This window comes from Carcharodon carcharias, chromosome 20, assembly GCF_017639515.1.
Source record: "Carcharodon carcharias isolate sCarCar2 chromosome 20, sCarCar2.pri, whole genome shotgun sequence".
Taxonomy (NCBI): domain Eukaryota; kingdom Metazoa; phylum Chordata; class Chondrichthyes; order Lamniformes; family Lamnidae; genus Carcharodon; species Carcharodon carcharias.
In genome coordinates, this window is record NC_054486.1 from 50,562,701 (window position 1) to 50,586,230 (window position 23,530).

Consider the following 23,530-nt stretch of genomic DNA (forward strand, 5'->3'; position numbering starts at 1 on the left):
AGCTAACCATAAGATCATAAGAAATAGGAACAGAAATTAGGCCATTTGGCCCATCGAGTCTGCTCTGCCATTCAATCATGGCTGATAAGTTTCTCAACCCCATTCTCCCGCCTTCTCCCCGTAACCTTTGATTCCCTTACCAATCAAGAACCTATCTGTCTTGGTCTTAAATACACTCAATGACCTGGCCTCCACAGCCTTCTGTGGCAATGAATTCCATAGATTCACCACTCTCTGGCTAAAGAAGTTTCTCCTCATCTCTGTTCTAAAAGGTCTTCCCTTTACTCTGAGGCTGTGCCCTCAGGTCCTAGTCTCACCTACTAATGGAAACATCTTCCCCATGTCCATTCAATCCAGGCCTTTCAGTATTCTGTAAGTTTCAATCAGATCCCCCCTCATCTTTCTAAACTCCATCGAGTATAGACCCAGAGTCCTCAAACGTTCCTCATATGTTAAGCCTTTCATTCCTGGGATCATTCTCCTGAACCTTCTCTGGACCCTCTCCAGGGCCAGAACATCCTTCCTGAGATACGGGGTCCAAAATTGCTCACAATATTCTAAATGTGGTCTGACCAGAGCCTTATAAAGTCTCAGCAGCACATCCCTGCTTTTATATTCTAGTCCTCTCGAAATAAATGCCAACATTGCATTTGCCTTCCTAACTGCCGACTCAACCTGCAAATTAACGTTGGGAGTCCTAGTCCAGGTTTCTCTTAAGTCCCTTTGCACTCCAGATTTCTGAATTCTGTCCCCATTTAGAAAATAGTCTATGCCTCTATTCTTCCTACCAAAGTGCATGACCTCACACTTCCCCACGTTGTATTCCATCTGCCATTTCTTTGCCCATTCTCCTAACCTGTCCAAATCCTTCTGCAGCCTCCCCGCCTCCTCAATACTACCTGTCCCTCCACCTATCTTTGTATCATCTGCAAACTTAGTCAGGATGCCCTCAGTTCCTTCATCTAGATCATTAATGTATAAAGTGAAAAGTTGTGGTCCCAACACTGACCCCTGCGGAACTCCACTAGTCACCAGCCCATAATTACCTGTTTTTTTGTTTCCCTCCCTTTTTGCATAAGGCTGTTACATTGGCCGATCTCCAATCCTCTGGGACTTTTCCAGAATCTAAGGATTCTTGGAAGATTACTATCAGTGCATCCACTATCTCTGTAGCTACTTCCTTTAATATCCTCGGATGCAACCCATCAAGTCCAGCCAATGGCATCTTCCATCACTTCCCTGATGAATGAGAGTAGACTGATGGGCAATCATTGGCCAGATTGCATTTGTCCTGTTAGCTGTGGACAGGACATACCTGGGTAATTTTCCACATTGTCAGTGCCAGTGTAGTACCTGTACTTGGCTAAGGTGCGGCTAATTCCAGAGCACAAGCCTTCAAGACTACAGCTGGGGTTGCTGTCAGGACTTTGTTGTATCCAGTGTATTCAGCCATTTCTTGATATCACATGGAGTGAATTGAATTGGTTGAAGACTAGCATCTGTGATGCTGGGGACCTCAGCAGGAAGCAGAGATGAATCATCTGCTTAGCATTTCTGGCTGAAGGTGGTTGCAAATGCATCAGCTTTGCCTTTTGCACTGATGTGCTGTGCTCAGCCATCACTGAGGATGGGAATGTTTTTGGAGTCTTCTCTCCACTTATTTGTTTAATTGTCAACCACCATTCATGAGATGGGATTGCAGAACTTCAATCTGATCCATTGGATGTGGGATTGCTTAGTTGTGTCTATAGTGTTCTGCTTCCAATTTTAGCATGAGCGCAGTCCTGTGTTGCAGCTTCACTAGGTTGACATCTTATGTTTATGCATGTCTGGTGGTTCTCCAGGCATGCTTTTTCTACACTCCCATGAACCAGGGTTGGTCCTCTGCCTTGATGGTAATAGCAGATTGGAATATGTTGGGTCATAACATTACCGATTGTGGTTGAATACAATTCTGCTGTTGATAATGGGCCATAGCACCTCATGGATACCCAATTTTGAGCCACTCGATCTGTTCTATGTCTAACTCATTTAGCAGTGGTACTGTTGCAGAACTTATATAGCACCTTTCACATAATGAAACACAGGAGCATTATAAAAGAAAGCATTCCACTGAGCCACAAGGTGATATCAGGTCAGATGACCAAATGTTCGGTCAAAGAAGTAGGTTTTAAGGAGTTTCTTAAAGGAAGAAATTGAGAGAGAGAGGCAGAGAGATATACGGAGGGCATTCCAGAACTTGGGGCCAAGGGAACTGATGGCACAGCCACCAATGATGGAGCAGCTATAACTGGGAATGCACATATGGCTATAATTAGAGGAGGGCAGTTGTCTTGGAAGGTGTAGGTCTGGAGGAGATTGCAAGAATAGGGAGGGCCAAGGCTGTGCAGGAATTTGAAAACAAGAATAAGAATTTTAAAATCAAAGCATTGCTTGACTGGAAGCCAATGTAAGTCAATGAGCACAGTTATAGGGGAACAGGGCGCTGCAATTTAAGACACAGGCAGCTGAGTTCTGGATGACCTCAAAGCTTATGGAGGGTAGGATGTAGGAGACCAGCCAGGAAGGCATTTGATTAGGCAAGTCTAGAGATAACAAAGGCATGAATGAGGATTTCAGCAGCAGATGAGCTGAGACAGGAGTGAAGCTGAGCAATGTTATGGAGGTGGAAATAGACAGTCTTAGCATTGGCATGAATAGGAGATTAGAATCTCATCTTGAGGGACACCAGAGGTAGCAGTATGGGAACAGGATCAGAAGCTACTGCAAGTGATTCTCTGGCTACGATTAGATAGAGAAGAATGGAACCAGATCCCACCCAGCTGGGCAACAGTGATGAGGCGTTGGAGGAAAATAGTGTGGTCAACCATGTCAAAGGCTGCAGACAGGTCGAGAAGGATGAGGGGGGGAAATTTACCTTTGTCACAGTTACATATCAAGTCACAAATGACATTCTAAGCTGTTTAGGTACTGTGGCAGGAGTGGAAACCTGACTGGAGTGATTCAAACACAGGTTCAGGAAAGATGGAATGAACTTGGGAAGTAACAACACATGTTGGAGAGTGTGCTCATTGCAAAGATGAGATTTAGTCTTCACAAGGGCTATGTGGTGGTTACTCCAACTAATACTATCATGGATAGATGCATCAAAGACAAGTAGATTGATGAGGGCAGGGTCAAGTAAACTTTTCCCTTGCGTTTGTTCTTTCACCACCTGCTGCAAACCCAGTTATCCATACAAATCTGTATATATCTGTAAAGGTATAGCTTTGGACGAAGGAGTATCGTAATAAACTTCATCTTTTCTTCCTTAATAAATATATGTATTATGCTTTTGCTACAAGTTCATTAGCTGATTCTGGTGACTCTGTTCAGTAGCCCCTCTCCACACCTTTAAACAAACTAATAAAAGTTAGGATCTATCAAACTGGGTTCCACCCTGGGATCAGGCTTGTCCAGTGGTAACCTCAGCTGGGAATCATAACAGTCCTTCAGGACTCAGCCAGCTCCGTGAGCAGTGGTGCGGGAGAGCTAGTCCATGGTGGTCTTGAAGTCCATCATCCAGAGTATATTTTGTGCCCTTATCACCCTTAGTGCTTCTTCAAAGTGGTATGCAACATGGAAGAGCACGGATTCATCAGCTGAAGGAGAATGGTAGGTGATAATCAGCAGAAGGTTTCCTTGGCCGTTTGACCTGATGCCATGAAACATAATGAGATCCAAAGTCAATGCTGAGGACTCCCAGGGCTACTCCCTCCTGACAATATACCACTGTCAGCACCTCTGGGCGATCTGTGCTGGTGGGACAAGCCTTACCTAGGGATGGTGATGGAGGATTCTGGGACATTGGGTGTAAGGTATGATTTGGCAAGTACGACCGTCAAGCCATTGCTTAACTACTCTATGGAACAGCTCTCCCAATTTTGGCACAAGTCCTTGGCAATTAGTTAGTTGATGATGGACAGGAAACACACAGGCAATCTTCCACATTGTCAAGAAGATACCAGTGTTGTGGATGTAATGGAATAGCTTCACTGGAAGTGCAGCAAGTTGTTGTGTACAGGTCTTCAGTACTATTGCTGGCATACTGTCAGGACCAGTAGTCTTTATTATATCCAATGAATCAAACTGGTTGCGGACTGGAAATCCATGATGGTGGGAATCTCATGAGGAAGCCATGAATCACAACTGGTTTAAGGTGGTTGTGAGCGCTCTTGTCTTTTGTATTCACACGCTTAACTCCATCTTCATTGATGATAGGGATGTTCAATGCAACTTCTTCATTTTAACTCTCATTCTGCTTCATATTTTTTAAAAACACAAGATATTTGGCCTTTTAAGCTGCGACAGGCATTTAAATCCAGATGCAGTGCACCATTGCCTGCTACTCATATGCGCACATTCTGGTGCTGGACTATATTTCTCAAATGAGGGTCAGGCTGGGCAGAATAAACTGTTGCACTATGCTGCAATTGTACCAAAAGAAAATTCAGGCCAAAAATTCCTCAAAAATATCCTATTATTTCAGCTAACTCTAGAAATTGAGGATTAACATTGAGATAAAAACAGAAAAAAAAACTGCGGATGCTGGAAATCCAAAACAAAAACAGAATTACCTGGAAAAACTCAGGTCTGGCAGCATCGGCGGAGAAGAAAAGAATTGACGTTTCGAGTCCTCATGACCCTTCAACAGAACTAGGTGAATCCAAGGAAGGGGTGAAATATAGTTCTGTTGAAGGGTCATGAGGACTCGAAACGATTAACATTGAGGCCTTCCTGGCCAGTATGACTAACCTACTCACAACAAACAAGTGAGCAATCAGGGATGTGTTGAATTTAGGTATTTTAAATGTACTAGGTCTCTGGATGGTTTAGTGAGTAAAATACATGATCGGCTTGGCACTGAGCATACAGGATGATCCCTGGTTTGATACTTAGTTTAGATAGCTTTAGCTAATCTCAGATGACACTAGAATTAGTCCCAAGTGTTCCTAAATATCATTAGTGAAGGGGAAGAATTTTTTTAAAAATAAAGCAGCCAGTTTTCACCTGAATGGGATCAGTTGCTGCTTTTCAGAAACATGAGACTCAAGTTGGCTTTTCTTTTTCCTTATTCCAAAATATTACAAATTAATATTTTGATCTGAAATTGTGCTATTAAAAATTAAAGTGCAAACTGTATGACTCCAAGAACATTGACATTCTAGACAGAATCCAGATTCATGTCTACAATACTAGAAACAAGAAATTCTCAATCTCTTTTTCTGGCAGAGAGAGGACCAAGCAGAGGTTAAAGGTAATCACAAATACAGGGCAATATTCAGCAGCCCATTTTACTCTTGCATATCCCCGAGCAGCTGTACCAAGAGTTGTATTAGTAGAAACTTTGGAACACCAGTTCATAGAATCACATAGCACTGAAAAAGGCCATTCTGCCCTTTATGGATGTGCCAAATCTTTGAAAGAACACTCAAATTAAACCCACTCCTCTGCTCTTTCCCCATAGGCCTACAGATATTTCTTTTTCAAGCAATAATCCAATTCTCTTTTGGGAGTTTCTATTTAAATCTGTTTCGACCATCCTTTCAGGCAGTGAATTCCAGGTCACAATAACTTACTGCCTAAGATTCATCGGAAGAATAAAATGCAAATACAACAACAATGTAAAAAAATTAGTTTGCTTGTTCTGGACAAGTCTGAAAAACAAACATGAAGCACATTTCAAGCTCCTGTGACAAAAGCGCCACCTTCAGGCTACGGTCTGAAAGACGAGGAAGCTAAAATAAAAGTAAAAAACGCTGGAAATACTCAGCAAGCCAAGCACATCTGTGGAGAGAATAAAGGTTAACATTTCAGGTCAAAATGACCTTTCATCAGGAAATTAAGACTTGGCTAAAGTCTTTAGTCTTTATTGAAATTGTTTCAACAAGTTAATATTGGCATCACTGTAATCTCTTTATGTTGCAACAATGATGTTTAGATTTGGCTTGTTAAGTAAGTTTCTGTTAGAAGGACAATCTAAGTTAAAAAGGATAACAGAGTGCTTTAGGTGTTAAATTATTGCTGACACAGAACAGGCAAAGACAGCATTTATCTGACAAGGAGTTTCAGCAGAGGCAATACAGACTTTGTTAGGAGATGGTTGCTTTGAATGTAATAGATCTTGCAGCTTCTGAGAATGGTGACATGTTAGTGATCTCAGGATTATAGAGTTGATCACCAATTTGAGATGTTTTAATATAAATATAAACAACATAAAGGGGTGTTGGTGCAAAGGATGCAGCTGTGCAGGGAATATGTTCAAGTGATAATGTCACCTGTAGGGGAACTTTGTTAACGCTAGGACAGAGGTGGGGAATGACTCTTGTTAAAACTGAAGTTATTGCAACTAACTGAACACCCATATCCATTCCATCATCAAGATTGCCTACTTCCATCACCCGTTTTCAACCATACCCCAGTACAGTGCAGTATTTAGTCATTCGTTCTAATATCTTATGTAAATTTTGTTCAATAATCGTTCTTTGAAGCATCATGAGGTTTTACTACATTAAAGGCTCTATATGAATGCAAACTCTTGTTGTTGGTAGTGATGGGTATATAAAGGGGGAAATATTAAAATCTGTTGGTGCGCAAAACAAAAAGTCCATTTGCTTTTACAATTTTTTCTTTAAATAGTAATTCCATTCAATCTACACTGGTTTTATAGTACATTTTGCAGTAAACTTCATTTAATCAGATGATTCACAATTGGCAGCCAAAATCATCTCAGTAACAGTTAAATGTCATAAACCTTTCTCATTTCACTGATATTAACTTTCATTTCAGAAAAACTTTAAAATGCAACAAATCATTCTGCAATTTTAATATAATTTTAGAATTTCTACAGGAAAACACAGAAGCAACAACAGCAGTATGAATAAAGCATCCTGCATATTCATACAGATACAACAGAATAGTTGGCATCAGTCCATTACTACTTACATACTGTGAAAATCAGGTTAAAGCATTGTAAAACATTACCCTGAAACTGAAACAAAAACAGAATTACCTGGAAAAACTCAGCAGGTCTGGCAGCATCGGCAGAGAAGAAAAGAGTTGACGTTTCGAGTCCTCATGACCCTTCTCCGCCGATGTTGCCAGACCTGCTGAGTTTTTCCAGGTAATTCTGTTTTTGTTTTGGATTTCCAGCATCCGCAGTTTTTTTGTTTTTAACCCTGAAACTGATATTTGTGGGTAGAAGATGGCGAAACCTCTGGTGAACATGCTGCTATTCCAAACAAACTTTGGGGGAGAAGGATAATACTGATAGACCTCCCAGCAATTTACAAGTTGAAACCCATTATGCTCCTTTTGGTGGTCGTGAGCCAAACAGGTAGCCGCAATTATTTGCAGCTCTGCTGTAGCACAAATCCAAATGTGATTTTAACGCAGTCAAGTGATTCAAAATCTTTACTGATTCATGCCCATAATTTTTGCAATGTTTTCAGTTAAAAACTGAACAGACAGGTGGTACAAATGTTTATAATAATCTTATTATACAATTTGCAAACAACACCTTTAAACTAACTGCACTGCTTACCTCAGGAGTTGTCTTTTTAAAAACATCTGTCCCTTGAATGATATTATTCATCACACACTCTTGTAATATGCTGTACTCTTCCTCACTCAGCTGGATGGATTCTAGTAACGTGTTGCATACATGGCATTCCCCACTGGAACAAGTGTTCAAATTAATCAGTTTCACATGCAGATGCCAAGAAACGAATTACAAAACAATAACAAAATTTATAGTTAGGAAAAGCCATAATTTTCAACGAGAGAGATTACCACCCAGATCCTAGCATTTTCACTGCCTGTTGCACATTTTTTGGAAAATTGCATTACACAGGACAACAACCAGTGCCGTGTGTGTAGATATTCACAGGATTTAATAACTTGCCAAATTGCTTGCCCCATTAACAGCTTCTGGTAAATATCACAAAGAAAGGAGAAGACTTTGTCTTCTGAAACTGGGCTAATTGCACTGCATACAGAGTTAACTTTTTGTGACCTTCAGCAAAGAGCTGCCATACCAAAGGGTACAAAAAACATTCTTGCAAAACGTGAGGCGGACTGCACAAAGAGATGAGAAATTTATGCCTTCTTAACCTTATTTGGCATGGACCCATCCCTTCTGCCAAAAAGACAGATGATGTGGCTGTTTCCAGATCTTGCCAATATGCTTTATTGGTTGACCACGAGAGTCACAAGGCACTACAGAGATGCCACATTGCTGTTTCTTCACAGTAAGATTTACATAATTACGAACTGATTACAATGGGAAATGTTGCAGATTCAAATTCCATACTAATGCTTTGCATTACTGCTCAATTCACCTTTGCACAGGTGGTGTAATGGGCAGATTGGAGTCACTTGTGAAACAATGTAAAGAAATGAATGTCGAAGCCTCTTATAAAATAATTTTTAAGCTTTTTTAAACTATATATTCAATTCTTACATATAATTCTATTCTTCAGGTGATGTTAAACCAAGACCCTATCTGCTGATTCAGGTGGATTTACGATTCTCTCATAGATACAAAGAAAAGCAGAGGCAGTTTCCTGGTGTCCTAGCCAACATATATCCCTCAGCCACCACGACAACAGTATAGCTGGTCATTTATCTAACTGACGTCTGTGGTAGTTTTCATTTTGGCATAACAGTGACTACGACAAATGTAATTCATTTAACTGTGAAGTACTTTAGGACATCCCAGGAATGTGAAAGTCTTTGTATAAATGCAAGCGCTTTCTTCATTTTAATTTCTTTTTTTCCATCTATTTTATTTCAAATATTATAATGGTTTCTAAATCTTATTTCTTCTTGTATTTTACCTTTTCCAAAAAAGGCAATACCTTCAAATTATTCTGACTATAAGCTTGTTACTTTGGTTTAAAATTTTGAATTCCAGAGAACTTGTTGATTCTTCATGCAAAGCCTTCACAGGCAGAGGTCAGGATTGCTCGAGTCACAGTTGTATATAATTTCTGAGGACCATTAAGAGGGATTGTGTCATTGTTATCTACCCAAATGGTACTATTCTTCAGATTTGCAGTTTTACATTCAAAGGCAATTTGAGTTCAAAGCTGGACTTAGCTACAATTCTTTTGTAATCTTAGCCACTCAGAATGAATAATCCAACATCCAAAGATGCCACTGCAGAAGTCGTATGCAAACAGAAGAAACGGAAAGAAATTAGCTACTGAATACTGACGTTTTAAAACCATGAACATTTATTTCTCCAGTGAAAAAGTCTGAGAATGCTGAAGGATCTTTATGATATTTCATTGCTCTATATATACACACATACGTGAGAAAAGGACCCCAGTACATACAGAATTTATAATAGCCACAATTCTGATGTATACTGGGAGTTACAATTAAAGTAATTAAATCACACAAAGAACAAGATTTTGGTGAATATTAAGAAATAAGAGCAAGAGAAGTCCATCTGGTTCCTTAATTCTGCTCCACTTTTCAATAAGATCATAGCTGATCTTCAACCTCAACTCCATTCCTGCTGATTCCCATATCCCTTGATTTCCTGAGAGTCCAAACACCATTGAGGTCAGAGCAAAAAGCAAAAAAACTGCGGATGCTGGAAATCCAAAACAAAAACAAAAATACCTGGAAAAACTCAGCAGGTCTGGCAGCATCTGCGGATAGGAGCACAGTTAACGTTTCGAGTCCGAATGACCCTTCAACAGAACTCAAGGGTCATTCGAACTCGAAACGTTAACTGTGCTCCTATCCGCAGAGGCTGCCAGACCTGCTGAGTTTTTCCAGGTATTTTTGTTTTACCATTGAGGTCAGCCTTGAACATAATCAACAACTGCATCCACAGCTCTCCGGGGTAGAGAGTTCCAAAGATTCACAGCCCTCTGGCTGAAGAACTTTCTCCTAATTTCAGTCCTAAACAGCTGACAACTTAACCATGATACTACCAACTCAGGACATGTTATTAGACAAGCAATTTGCTTGGACTAACGATCTGGAGACATGAGTTCAAATATCACTGCAGCAGTTGAGGAATTTAAATTTAGTTACTAAATTTTTTAAAAATCAGGAATAAAAAGACAGTATCAGCAACAGGAACCATCAAATTACCAGAGTAATGAACCCATCTGGTTTAGATGGGTTGTTGTCCTTACCCAGTCTGACCTATATGTGACTCCAAACTCACAGCAACGTGGTTGACTCTTATCTGCCCTCTGAAATGGCCCAACAAGCCACTAAGTTGTAACAAATAATCAAATTAATTGTAAGAAAAACAGTACCGCTAGGAGCAACCACCACAGTCCTTGTGGAGATGAAGTCCTGTCTTCACATTGAGGATACCCTCCATCAGGTTGTGTGGCACTACTGTACTAAATGGGATAGATTTTAAACATAACTAGCAACTCAAAACTGGACATCCATGAGGCACTGTGGGCCATCAGCAGCAGCAGCAGAATTGTATTCAACCAATACCTGCAACCTCAGGGCCTGACAGGTTCCCCCCCACTCTACCATTACCATCAAGCCAAGGGATCAACGGTGCTCCAATGAAGAGTGCAGGAGGGCATACCAGGAGCAGCACCAGGCATAACTAAAAATGAGGTATCAACCTGGTGAAGCTACAATACAGGACTACTTGCATGCCAAACAGTGGAAGCAGCATGCGATAGATCGATCTAAGTGATCCTACCACCAACACATCAGAACTAAGTTCTGCAGTCCTGGCACATCCAATGGTGGTGTACAATTAACAGCCAATGGGAGGGGGAGACTCCACAAATACCCCCATCCTCAATGATGGGAAGCCAAGCACATCAGTGCAAAAGACAAGTCTGAAGCATTTGCAGCCATTTTCAGCCAGAAGTGTCGAGTGACTGATCCATCTCAGCCTCCTCCTGAGGTCACAGATACCAGTCTTCCACCAATTCATTCCACATGATATCAAGAAATGGGTGAAGGCACTGGATACAGCAAAGTCTATGGGCCCTGACAACATTCCGGCAATAGCACTGGAGACTTGTGCTCCAGGCCAAGCCATGCCCCTAGCCAAGCGGTTCCAGTACAGCTACAATACTGGCATCTACCTGGCAATGTGGAAAATCACCCAGGTTATGTCCTGCCCACAAAAGGCAGGACAAATTCAACCTGCCCAATTACCATTCCATCACTCTACTCTTGATCATCAGCAAAGTGGTGGAAGGGGTCATTGACACTGCTATCAAGCAACACTAATGCAGCTGTAACCTGACTCACTGATGCCCAGTTTGGGTTCTGCCAGGGCCACTCCATTCCTGACCTCATCACAGCCTTGGTCCAAACATGAACAAAAGAGCTGAACTCAACAGGTGACGTGAGAGTGATTGCCCTTGACATCAAGGCAGCCTTTGACTGAATGAGGCATCAAGAAGCCCTAACAAAACTGAAGTCAATGGGAATCAGGGGAATTACTCTCTACTGGTTGGGGTCATAGCTAGCATAAAGGAAGATAGTTATGGTTGTTAGAGGTCAATCATCTCAGTCTTGGGAAATTGTTGCAGGAGTTCATCAAAGTAGTGTCCTGCTCCCAACTATCTTCAGCTGCTTCATCAATGACCTTCCCTCCATCATAAGGTCAGAAGTGGGGATGTTCACTGATGACTGCACAATGCTCAGCACCATTCGCGTCTCCTCAGTTACTGAAGCAGTCAATGTCCAAATGCAGCAAGACCTGGACAATGTCCAGGCTTGGGCTGTAAATGGCAAGTAACATTCGCACCACAAAAGTGCTGGGCATAATCATCTCCAACAAGAGAGAATCTAACCATCTCCCCATGACATTCAATGGCATTACCATCACTGAATTCCCACGATCAACATTCTGGGGGGTTACCATTGACCAGAAACTGAACTAGATCAGCTATATAAATACTGTGGCTACAAGAGCAGGTCAGAGCTTGGGAATTCTGTGGAGAGTAACTCAATTCCTGACTCTCCAAAGCCTGTCCACCATCTACAAAGTTAGGAGTGTGATGGAGTACTCTCCACTTGCCCAGGTGAATGCAGCTCCAACAACACTGAAGAAGCTCAACACCATCCAGGACAAAGCGGCCCACTTGATGGACACCCCATCAACCATCTTAAACATGGACACTCCCTCCACCACCAATGCACAGCGACAGTGGTGTGTACCATCTACAAATTGCACTGCAGCAACTCACCAAGTCTCCTTCGACAGCGCCTTCCAAATACAGGACCTCAACCACTAGAAGGCCAGAGCAGCAGATGCATGGGAACATTATCACCTGCAAGCTCCCCTCGAAGTCACATATCATTCTGACTTGGAACTATAATTAGTTCCTTCACTGCCGCTGGGTCAAAATCCTGGAACTCCCTTCCTAACAGCACTGTAGGTATTCCTACAGCACATGGACTGCACGATTGAAGAAGGCAGCACACCACCACCTTCTCAAGGGCAATTAGAGATGGGCAATAAATATTGTCCTAGCCAGCAACGCCCACATCCTGTGAATGAATAAAAAACAAACGGCTGGACCAGCGGGCATTAACAGGGCAGTGCACATGACAAAGGCACATCCAACCCAGTTGATCCTGCAAAGTTCTCCTCATTAACATCTTAGGATTTGTGCCAAAACTGGGAGAGGTGTCTCACAGATTAGTTAAGCAACTACCTAACGTAGTCACACTCACAGACTCATACTTTACAGGTAATGTGCAAGATTCTCCATCACCATCCCTAGGTATGTCCTGTCCCACTGGCAAGACAGACCCACCAGAGATGGCAGCAAAGTGCTGTATAGTCTTGAGGAAGTGGTCTTGGGAGAACTGAAGATTAAATCTAGAGTTTGCTGTTGTTATTTCCGGTGTCTAGGTCCATTCCTTTTAGATTTTTTAGTGGTTTGAAACAACTGAATGGCTTGCTAGGCCATTTAAGGGGACATTTCAGAGTCAACCACATTGCTAACAGTCTGGATTAGGTCAGACCAGGTAAGGGCAGCAGACTTCCTTCCCTAAAGGGCATTAGTGAGCCAGTTGGGTTTTTACAACAATCGAAAATAGTTTCAGTCATCAGACTTTTAATTCCAGGTTTTTACTGAATCAAATTGCACTATCTGCCATGGTGGGATTCGAACCCAGTCCCCAAAGCATTACCCTGGGACTCTGGATTACTAGTCCAGTGACAATACCATTACACAATCACCTCTCCGCCCTCCTAATTGTCCATATTTAAGTTTAAAATACAAATCTTGGAGCCACTCTTCTCTCACTCAAACTGAAAGTAAAATTCGATCATATTATGATTGCTGCTACCAAGGGGCACCTTCACTATGAGATTGCCAATTAATCCTATCTCGTGGCACAATACCAGATCTAGGAAAGCTCGCTCTCTGGTTGGTGCCAGAATGTGCTAAGAAACTATCCCAAGAACATTCTATGAGCTCATCTAGGCTACCTTTGTACACCTGATTTTTCCAGTCTACATGTAGATTAAAGGCACCCATGATTATCACCGTACATTTCTGACAAGCTCCCAATATTTCTTCCTTTACACTCTGTCCTACCATGTAGTTACTGTTAGGAGGCCTGTGCACCATTCCCACAAGTGACTTCTTGCCTTTATTATTCTTCATCTCCACTCAAACGTTCTGTTGAAGGGTCATGAGGACTCGAAACGTCAACTTTGCTCTTCTCCGACGATGCTGCCAGACCTGCTGAGTTTTTCCAGGCATTTCTGTTCTTGTTTTGGATTTCCAGCATCCGCAATTTTTTGTTTTTATATTTTTGTTTTTACTTCTACGTCATGGTTTCCTGAATTTAGGTCATCCCTCTCTATTGTGCTAATACACTATTAACAGAGCCACACCCCTCCACCTTTTCCTAGCTACCTATCCTTCCTAAATATCATGTACCCTTTAATACTCAGGGCCCAATCTATGTCATCCTGTAGCCATGTCTCTGTAATGGCTATCAGATCATTGTTATTTATTTCTATTTGCGCTATCAATTCATCCATTTTGTTTTGAATTCTACGTGCGTTCAGATACAGAGTCTTTAATTTTGTCCTTTTATTATTTTTGTAACCTATAGCCTTATCTGCTGATGAGCAACCTATTGATTTTCCATTCTCTAGTTCAGACACTGAATTAACTCTACCAACCTAGCTGAGATCAGCAAATGCATAACAGATTAGGAATAAAAGTTACAGAACACAGAAATGCTGTAGTTTTCTTTTAATTGTGCTTTTTAAAATATAAAATTACCAAGAGTAATAAACACTGCTTAAGAGAATTAAATTAAAAATCTAAAGAAGCTGAAGGATGGTTTGAATATTCAACTACAAAAACATACCTGTGTAATATAGTTGTGACATGCCCTTCCCATCTGTTGCCTGGAATGCTGAAAACAAAATGTAACAAGTACAACAGCAATATACAAAATAAAAATAAAATTTTAATTAGTTATTTTTATTGTAAAACAGCCATCATAAAAAAGTTTTGTTTACACTGTTCTAACATTTGCTTAAATGCCAGTGACTAATCACAACAGGAGTGCTAAATTGATATCCTGACCAACAATGTAGTTGAAATTGGGACCTCAGTATCAAGAATCACAGATGCCCATATCTTGTACTTTGTGGCTGACCAAATGGAGGCACATTGTAAGTATTTTAATTGTAGCAAATCGTTTTGTGATGACCAATATGAAAACATTCTAAGTTCCAGATATAGTGAGTTCCCAATCTCAACAACACAGATGAATGTATACCGATCATTACATGGAGCTTATTTCATTCCAGATTTGTTGAACAATGTTAATGGAACTTCACCAACATGTTCCTTTGATGATTTTTGATTGACTAGTATAAAGTTCTTAACATCCTACAAACATCTTCCTCACAATAGTTTAATGGCAAACTAATTAATTAATGCAGTGAATCAATTATAACAACTTAAAGTGCCAGCATATAATGACAATCCTATCTTGAACAAAGTGATTGGTATTGCTGAAAAAAAAAAAGACACGCTGGTGAAGGTTTTCATCTTGCACTCATCAGGGCAGTTCACAAGAATACCAATAGTAAAGGGAACATATATAATACAACATGTAACAAGATAAATTGTTGTTCCCTTTACTGGTATTCTTGTGAACTATCCTGATGAGTGCAAGGCGAAACGCTTTGCCTGCTTGTCTCCTTTTACAGCAACACTCAAGTTCTGTACTACCAACACCTAAAGCGATGGGTCTAATTTTGAAATGGTTTGGTAAACTGAAGGATACAACAGGTGTCTCTCCTTACAAAAAGACAACAGTATTAATTCATGGACAGGATATTCCACATGAACTGACTTTTAAACTTGATCTTTGCTATTGATTTAAGTAATTAAATCCAAGCAAATAATATTTCCTATGTATAGTAATCACATGGCACTAATAGATCACAGAAGGGATTCCATAAATTACTGTATCATACAAAGCATACTGATTCTCAAGAGTCACCTAGCGCAACCTCACAACCAAACGTACTGATGGACCAACCTGACATCTACCTAGGAAATAGCATCTAATCCATGGCACTATGTTAAAATACATTATTGAAATTCACCAAACTTCAACCCAACTTTTTAAAAGGACATTGTAACTAAATATTTACCTCTCAAACCATGAATGAATACTGTGCAGTAAATGTTCCCCAGGGTAAATCTGATTGTCTCTCAGATAAGAAAGGATATACATCATCTTTTTTTCATATTGATCATCATAAAATGACTTGCCACATTCAAAAAATGCTTGTAAGGCATCCTCATTTGGTTTTAAGTTTTTGCCTTCCATCTCTTTAAATAACCTCCAAGCAGTTTCTACTTCTTTATGCTGGAGTGCAGAAATAATGATATCTCCATAATTCCTTGGTGATGGGTTAATCATTTTTTTGATTGAATCTAAAAACATCACAGCCTCCCTCCAATGATCTGTCTTACTAAAGCCACTGATGAAGAGGCTGTAAGCTCCAACGTCCAATACTTTGAATCTAGTTTTCATGATGACATATAAATCAAGCACCTCACTCAGATGCTGTTCTTGGACACACAATACTAAGTACTTCAGAAGGAGTTCATACTCAACAGTGCCAGTTTCCATTGTCACAAAAACTAATAGTGATTTAGCCACATCAACATCAGCACGAGTAGACAATAGCTTTTCCATCATGCTTACTTCAAAACGAGTTTTATTGTATGATCCTGTTTTCAATTCCTTCCATTCATCTATACTTAAAGGCTTTGTTGGAACTCCCGTTTTTGCAACTTTTGCTAGTGTTGAAGCATCAGCCAATGTGCCGCCGATTTGCTTTTTTGAGATCTCTGCTCTTTTTCTGGCTGCCCCGGCTGTAAATAAAGAAAATGAAGAGCCGGTGTCGCCCCTGTGAGTTCTTTCGTGTTGAGCGTTTGATGTTTTCCTCTTGTTTCCATCATTCTGTTTGTACTCCGTTGACATTAAATATTTTGACGAGGTGCACAACTGTGGGGCAACGCAACATGGTAAAAGCCTCGATGTACCTTGGTGAGTAAACAGAGACCCAATTACACGTTGCAAACGGGGGGCTACGCTGCAGAGGGGTTGAGCTAACATGCTGAGCAGTAAAGAAAGGGCCTGCTCTAACCTTAGCCTCCGACTAAACGTCAGCTCCACACCGTAGCTTCACCGAGCACAACAAAGGGAAATAATAATACTCTCCCGGCTACAAGCCCTTCGGAACTTTATTGCTGTCAGCGCTTATCACACTGACGAAGGCCTTAAAAGCGACACCAGGATCAAGAACACACATCACTCAATTCACCAACCCTTGAGCCCGCTCATCAATCGTCACATCCCCGCCAAGCCCCGCCTCTTATGACGACAGCAGGCCATCCAAGGGCGTGGATTGGTTGAAATGTGGAGTCAGAGGTCAGATCGAACAACCAATGGTCTAACCGAGGTGGGGGGATTGTGGTGGTGACGGGATGGCGGTCGCTGAGGTTGATAAACCGGCCCTGGACTGGAGACAGGCATTAAAGAGCCGACTGGAGGCTGTTGCCTCTCAGAAAGGTAAATGCACACATAAGAGATCCCCTTGTGATTCAAAATAAACAGTAGATTCTGATGAAAAGTCACAGGCCTGAAAAGTTTCTCTCGGTAGAGATGCTGTTAGACCTGCTGAATGTTTCCAGCATTTTCTGTTTTTCTTCGGCCTTCTTTAAGGTTTGGAAGATTGTATATTCGGATATGTAAATAACGAATCAGAATTGGAGTTTTATCCAGGAATTCGGCAACTGCCAATATTACTGTCTGATTTGTAATTAACTTAGTTAGGGGCAGCTGTGTTATGAACGGTTACATATTTAAATACATTAAATGTGATCCAGGATCAAATTGTCTGTCTCTTATCTGGATTGATAGTGGCATCAGCCATGGCCACAATCCAACCAGCACGTACAGCTACTAACAAATGCCGCTCCCCCACCCCAAGGAGGACACCGCTTATGTTGAAGATGGTATGACCTGCAGTTGCTACAGCTGTTGTTTTAAAAATCTCAGAAGGAAACTTTAAATAACTGTCATAACCTATAATTTTAAGTGATGTGTTTGAGATGCAACTCTAAATTGAGGAATCAGACCACCAGTTCTCGAGAAGTTTTAAATTAAGCTAAAGTAAACATTTTATTAATTTACACAAGTTAAATATATACACATGGCTACAAATTACTACGATTGTAACTTTTAACAAATTTCCAAACTAATCTCCATTAAGGCAACAGCAACCCATAGACTTAACCAGACACCAGGCAGAGCATTTTCACCTTACAAATTCAAAATTAAGTTCTTTTCACTTTGGTTCCTTTGGAGACAGTTGGAGGCTTACAGCTGCTTTTGATCTCACATTGCCTCTGCTCTACACACACAAAATGGTTGTCTTGTTATACCTAGCACAGCTCATTGAATGTCAATTCTCATTGTATCACCTTCCTCTTCTAACAATAAAACACATTTGATAGTACCAATTTTATTAGCCATATAAACATATTGCTTGGTCTCTGCTCACTAGGTGCCAGAATTCACCCCAATCTATTCAAAAAATGCAAATGCACTCCATCTCTCTTACGTATCAAAACTAGTACACATCAAAGCACCCACATTAATCCAATTAATGGCTTTAATCCAATTAAGACACACCCACAGAATAAACCTCAAATTGAAAGAAAAATATTTTCCAATAATATGTGCATTATTAGCTCCATGACAAAAGCCCAACCAAACAAAATTAATTGTGTAGAAATGAGGAGTCGGTTTTCATTCATCATCATACATGATGTGTCCAGCAATGCTTGTACGAGAAAGTTGATGCAAATTGGTGAACACAAGCAGTTGGAGCATTCCCTCTGTGTATCCTGGATCAATTAATGGAGATTTTGCTAGGTCCAGAAAAAAAGGCTAACCAGTAAGGCAATGAAATGGATTTCTGTCAAAAAAGGGAATGTTTGCAAATGATCCCAACTTTCAAACCTCGTCAGGTTTTCAGGATTTAAAGATTATTATCTCGGATACTGCTGCCAGCAGTCCAATGGCTTAACTCATCTAATGAAAACATTGTGTGCATCATTCAGCATCTTCTTAATGCCTCTGCTCGAAGAGTATCCATTGCATCATATTGCATCATGCCTTTCTAAAGGAGAGCAAGCCACATTAAATTAATCAAAATCACACAACTGTGCATAATCCCAACTCTGTACTGAGTGAATCTGCATCTTACAATACAGCATGTATCATAACAACAACAAGAAGTATTTATCGAATCTTTAATGTAATTAAGAAGCTCCATAGAGGCATTATAAAATAAAATTTGTCACCGAGCCACTTTAGGAGATATTAGAGCAGATAATGAGAAGCTGAGTCAAGAGGTAGGTTTAAAGGAGTGTTAAACGAGAAAAATTAGGAAGAAATATTAAGGGAGAGAATTCCGGACCTTAGAGTCTAGGCAGCTATGGAATTGATTAGAACAAGTACTAAAATGCTGTTATGTCATATGCTGAACCCTTTTGAAATTCATAGAGTTAATGGCACAGTTCATGCCAGCCCTCTGTAGAGCAATCCAGTCAGTCCTATTCCCCTGCTCTGTCCGTGTAGCCTTAAAAGTTTTATTTTCCTTAAGTGCCCATCCAATTTCCATTTGAAAACCTTGATTGTTTCCTCTTCCATCACCCACTTAGGCAGCGAGTTCCAGGTTGTTTATGACTACCTGCATAAAAATGTTCTTTCTCACATCCCCCCACATCTCTTGCCCAAATCTTTAAGTCTGTGTTCCCTAGTTCTTGTATGATCAGCTAATGGAATCAACATTTTTTAATGGGAACTACCTTTTCTAAACCTGTCATAATCTTGTCCACCAAATCTCCCCATTATCTCCTTTGCTCCAGTGGGGAGGTGATAGCATAGTGGCATTGTTGCTGGACTAGTAATCCAGAGACCCAGGGTAATGCTGTGGGGATCCAGGTTCGAATTCCACCATGGCAGATGGTTGGAATTTGAATTCAGTGAAAAAAAATCTGGAATTACAAATGTAGTGATGACTATGAATCATAGTTGATTGTTGCAAAATGCCCTTTAGGGAAAGAGATCGGCCTGTGACTCTAGACCCACAGCAATATGGCTGAATGGCTTAGCAAGCCACTCAGTCGTATCAAACTGCTACAAAGTCACAAAAAAGGAATGAAAACTAGGAATCGACCTAGGCACTGGAAACAACAACGGCAAACTCAGCCCTGTCGACCCTGCAAAGTCCTCCTTAGAACATCTGTTCCTTAAAACATCTGGGGGCTGTCTCACAGATTAGTCAAGCAACAGCCTGACAGTCATCCTCACGGAATCAGATAATGTCCCATCACCAGCAGAGTCGGCTCCTCACCCCATGAAGTCTCATTACATCAGGTCAAACGTGGGCAAGGAAACCTCCTGCTGACTACCACGTACCTGATGAATGAGTGCCTCTCCATGTTGAACACCACTTGGAGGAAGCTGAATGTACTCTGGGTGGGGTCTTCAATGTCCATCACCAAGAGTGGCTCGACAGCACTGCGACTGACTGAGCTGGTGGAGTCCTAAAGGCCATAGCTGCTAGGCTGGGCTGGGTGGTGAGGGAAAAACATACTTGAACTCGTCCTCACCAACCTGCCTGTTGCAGATGCATCTGTCATGACGGTATCAGTAGGCGTGACCACCACACAGTCGCCTTCACGTTGAGGATACCCTCCATCGTGTTGTGTGGCACTACCAGCTTGTTTAGTGGGATAGATTTTGAACAGATCTAGCAACTCAAGACTGTGCATCCATGAGGCGCTGTGAGTCAGAAGCAGCAAAATTGTACTCGAACACAATCTGTAACCTCATGGCTCAGCATATCCCCGACTCTACCATTACCATCAAGCCAGAGGGATCAACTCTGGTTCAATGAAGAGTGCAGGAGGGCATGCCAGGAGCAGCACCAGGCATATCTAAAAATGAGGTGTCAACCTGGTGAAGCTATAAAACAAGACTACTTGTGTGCCAAACAGCATAAGCAGCAAGTGAGAGACAGAGCTAAGCAATCCCACAACCAATGGATTAGATCTAAGCTCTGCAGTCCTGCCACATTCCAGTCATGAATGGTGATGGACATTTAAACAACTCAGTGGAGCAGGAAGCTCCATAAATATCCCCATCCTCAATGATGGGGGAGCCCAGCACATCAGTACAAAAGATAAGGCTAAAGCATTTGCTACAATCTTCAGCCAGAAGTGCTTAGCAATAACCTGCTCACTGACGCCCAGTTGGGTTCCGCCAGGGCCACTCAGCTCCTGACCTCATTACAGCCTAGGTTCCAACATGGACGAAAGAACTGAACTTCCGAGGTGAGGTGAGAGTGACTGCCCTTGACATCAAGGCTGCATTTGACCGAGTGTGGCATCAAGGAGCCCTAGCAAAACTGGAGTCAATGGGAATCAAGGGGAAAACTCATCACTGATTGGAGTCATACCTAGCACAAAGGAAGATGCTTGAGGTTGTTGGAGGTCAGTCATCTCAGTTCCAGGACATCACTCAGGGTAGTGTCCTCAACAATCTTCAGCTGCTTCATCAATGACCTTCCTTCCATCATACTGGACTGAAGCAGTCCAACTACAAGGTTAGTTTAGGGAAGCTGGAATTGTTCTTTTTTTTTATTCAATGGTAACCCCCAGGATGTTGATAGTGGGAGATTCAGTGATGATAATGCCACTGAACCTCAAGGGGTGATGGTTAGATTCTCTCTTGTTGGAGATGGTCATTGCCTGGCACTTGTGTGGCGTGAATGTTTCTTGCCACTTGTCAGCCCAAGCCTGTCCAGGTCTTACTGCGTTTGGACATAGACTGCTTCAGTATCTAAGGAGTCACGAATGGTGCTGAACATTGTGCAATCATCAGCAAACATCCCCACTTCTGACCTTATGATGGAAAAGGTCAATGATGAAGCAGCTGAAGATAGTTCGACATAACTTGCCTGCTTTTGTACTCAATACCTTTGTTTACGAAATTCAGGATGCTGTCGATTCTCTCAATATGTTCTGACATTTTCAAGAATCTATGCATATGAATCCCCAGGTCCCTCCACACTCTTCAGAACTGTGCCATTGAGCCTATATTTCCTCCCCTATACCTTCTGCCAATGCACCACCTCACACTTCACTTATTAACTTCCATCTGTGTCACTTGGCTCCCCGTTCTGCTGAACTATCTACCTCCTGTTGCAGTCGATTTGTATCATCCTCAATGTTTGTCACATTCCAAGTTTGATATCATTGACAAATATTGAAATTTTGCTCTGTATTCTAATACATTATCCAATTTATTTATATATGCCAAAAAAAGTACTGACCTTCAGGCATCACTACTGTCTATATCCTCCAGTCTAAAAAACAACCATTTACACAACTCACTGTTTTCTGTCCTTGAGACAATTTTTTATCTAAGCTGACACTGACGTTCCTATTCCATGAGCCTCAATTTTGTAAACAAACCTTTTATGTTGTATTTTGTCAAACGTTTTCTTAATAGCCATATGGACAGCATCCATTGCATTCCCTTCAGCAACTTCTGTAACTTCATTAAAAAATCAGTTAGATTAGTCAAACATGACCTGCCTTTTACAAATTTGTGCTGGCTCTCTTTAATTAGCTGAAATCTTGCTGAGGGCCTTGGGTTTTTTTTCGCCGATTATTGTTTCTACAACCTTACCCACCACTCATGTTAAACTGACCAGTCTGTAGTTACTAGGAATGTCCTTACACCCTTTCTTGATTAAGGATGTCGAATTTGCCATTCCCTAATTCTCTGGCACCTCCCCAATATCTAGGGAAGACTGGAGGGTTATGGCAAGCCTGTTTGCTATCTTCACCCCAACTTCCTTTAGCAACCTGGGATACAAGCAATCTGGACCATACGAATAATCCACTTTAAGCATAGCCAGTCTTTCCAGTATGCCTGCTCTCAGTTTTCACCCCATCCATTACTTCTATCGTCTCTGCCTCTCCCAATATTTTATCAGCACTCTTAGTAAACACCGATTATAAAGTACTCATTAAGTATTCTAGCCTTGCCTTGCACCTCAAAGCGTACATCACGCTTGCTGTTCCTAATAGAAACCTGCCTCTTACCAACTCCTTACTGCGTACATGCTGGTAGAAGATTTTTGGGTTCCCTTTTATGTTGACTGCCATTCTATTCTCACTTTCTCTCCTTGCCACTCATATTTTGCTATTCACTTCCTCTCTCAGCTTACACTATTTGACCTGGTTCTCACTTGAAGAATTCACCTGACATGAATCATACAACCTCTTTTTTTTTTGTTTCATCATATTCTCCCTCACCATCTGATGAACTCTAGTTTTGATTGCCGTACCATTTGCCTTTTTTGGACTGTACCCAGCCTGTACATCCGACCAGAGTTGGCAACTTTAGTTCCAACTCCCATTGCCTTGGAAATAGAATCCACGTTATGTCTCTGTAAGGTTTCTTCTAATACTTGAATTTAGCATTTGTTGATGAGTAGGCATGTATATATCTGCTTATATATCTGGAGCATCAAGGTTATTGGTATATCACAAGCCTTTATGTGTAACTCCTTCCGTCATGTTGCAGGCAGAAATCTGTGATTAGTTCTTGAGGAAACACAAAGATTTGTGAAGCTATTGCTGATAGTGTTACGTGGAGGCTGAGTATGAAACCATATTCCTATGTTGAGAGTTTGATACTGTCTTTGTTTTGTAGAAGGTTGGCAAATAATAATGCTGAATCTTCCCAACTCCCAATATTTTAGGAGTACTAGCTGATGGAACTGTGTGTCCATGTTGTTGGTAGGATTTTGGCAATGCCCTCAAAAAGTGAATTGCACTGCTTACCATGCCACGCTGGCACTCCTGATACTTACTGTTCATCTAATGAAAGTTCAGGT

At 41.2% G+C, this 23,530-nt stretch overlaps 2 protein-coding genes across 9 annotated transcripts in view; one reads left to right on the forward strand and one right to left on the reverse strand.

Moving 5' to 3' along the window:
• The window catches only part of LOC121292685 (protein only RNase P catalytic subunit), a 101,002-nt gene extending 84,083 nt beyond the window's left edge, over positions 1-16,919 (reverse strand). Inside the window, exons 1-4 of one of the 4 annotated variants that reach the window (XM_041214969.1) lie at positions 16,694-16,919; positions 15,689-16,589; positions 14,386-14,433; positions 7,583-7,715 (exon numbers count right to left, since the gene is read on the reverse strand). In XM_041214969.1, the coding sequence (XP_041070903.1) occupies positions 7,583-7,715; positions 14,386-14,433; positions 15,689-16,527 (1,020 nt within the window). In that variant the 5' untranslated portion in view covers positions 16,528-16,589; positions 16,694-16,919. Of the gene's footprint in view, positions 1-7,582; positions 7,716-14,385; positions 14,434-15,688 lie in introns of all 4 variants that reach the window. The other 3 variants (XM_041214967.1, XM_041214970.1, XM_041214968.1) reach the window with 3 other exon arrangements.
• A 71-nt stretch (positions 16,920-16,990) lies between these two features.
• Positions 16,991-23,530, forward strand: part of ppp2r3c (protein phosphatase 2, regulatory subunit B'', gamma) — a 28,015-nt gene continuing 21,475 nt past the window's right edge. For 2 of the 5 annotated variants that reach the window (XM_041214029.1, XM_041214033.1), the window contains exon 1: positions 16,991-17,118. In XM_041214029.1, coding sequence (XP_041069963.1) covers positions 17,034-17,118 — 85 coding nt within the window. In that variant the 5' untranslated portion in view covers positions 16,991-17,033. The remainder of the gene's footprint in view (positions 17,119-23,530) is intronic. The other 3 variants (XM_041214031.1, XM_041214032.1, XM_041214030.1) reach the window with 2 other exon arrangements.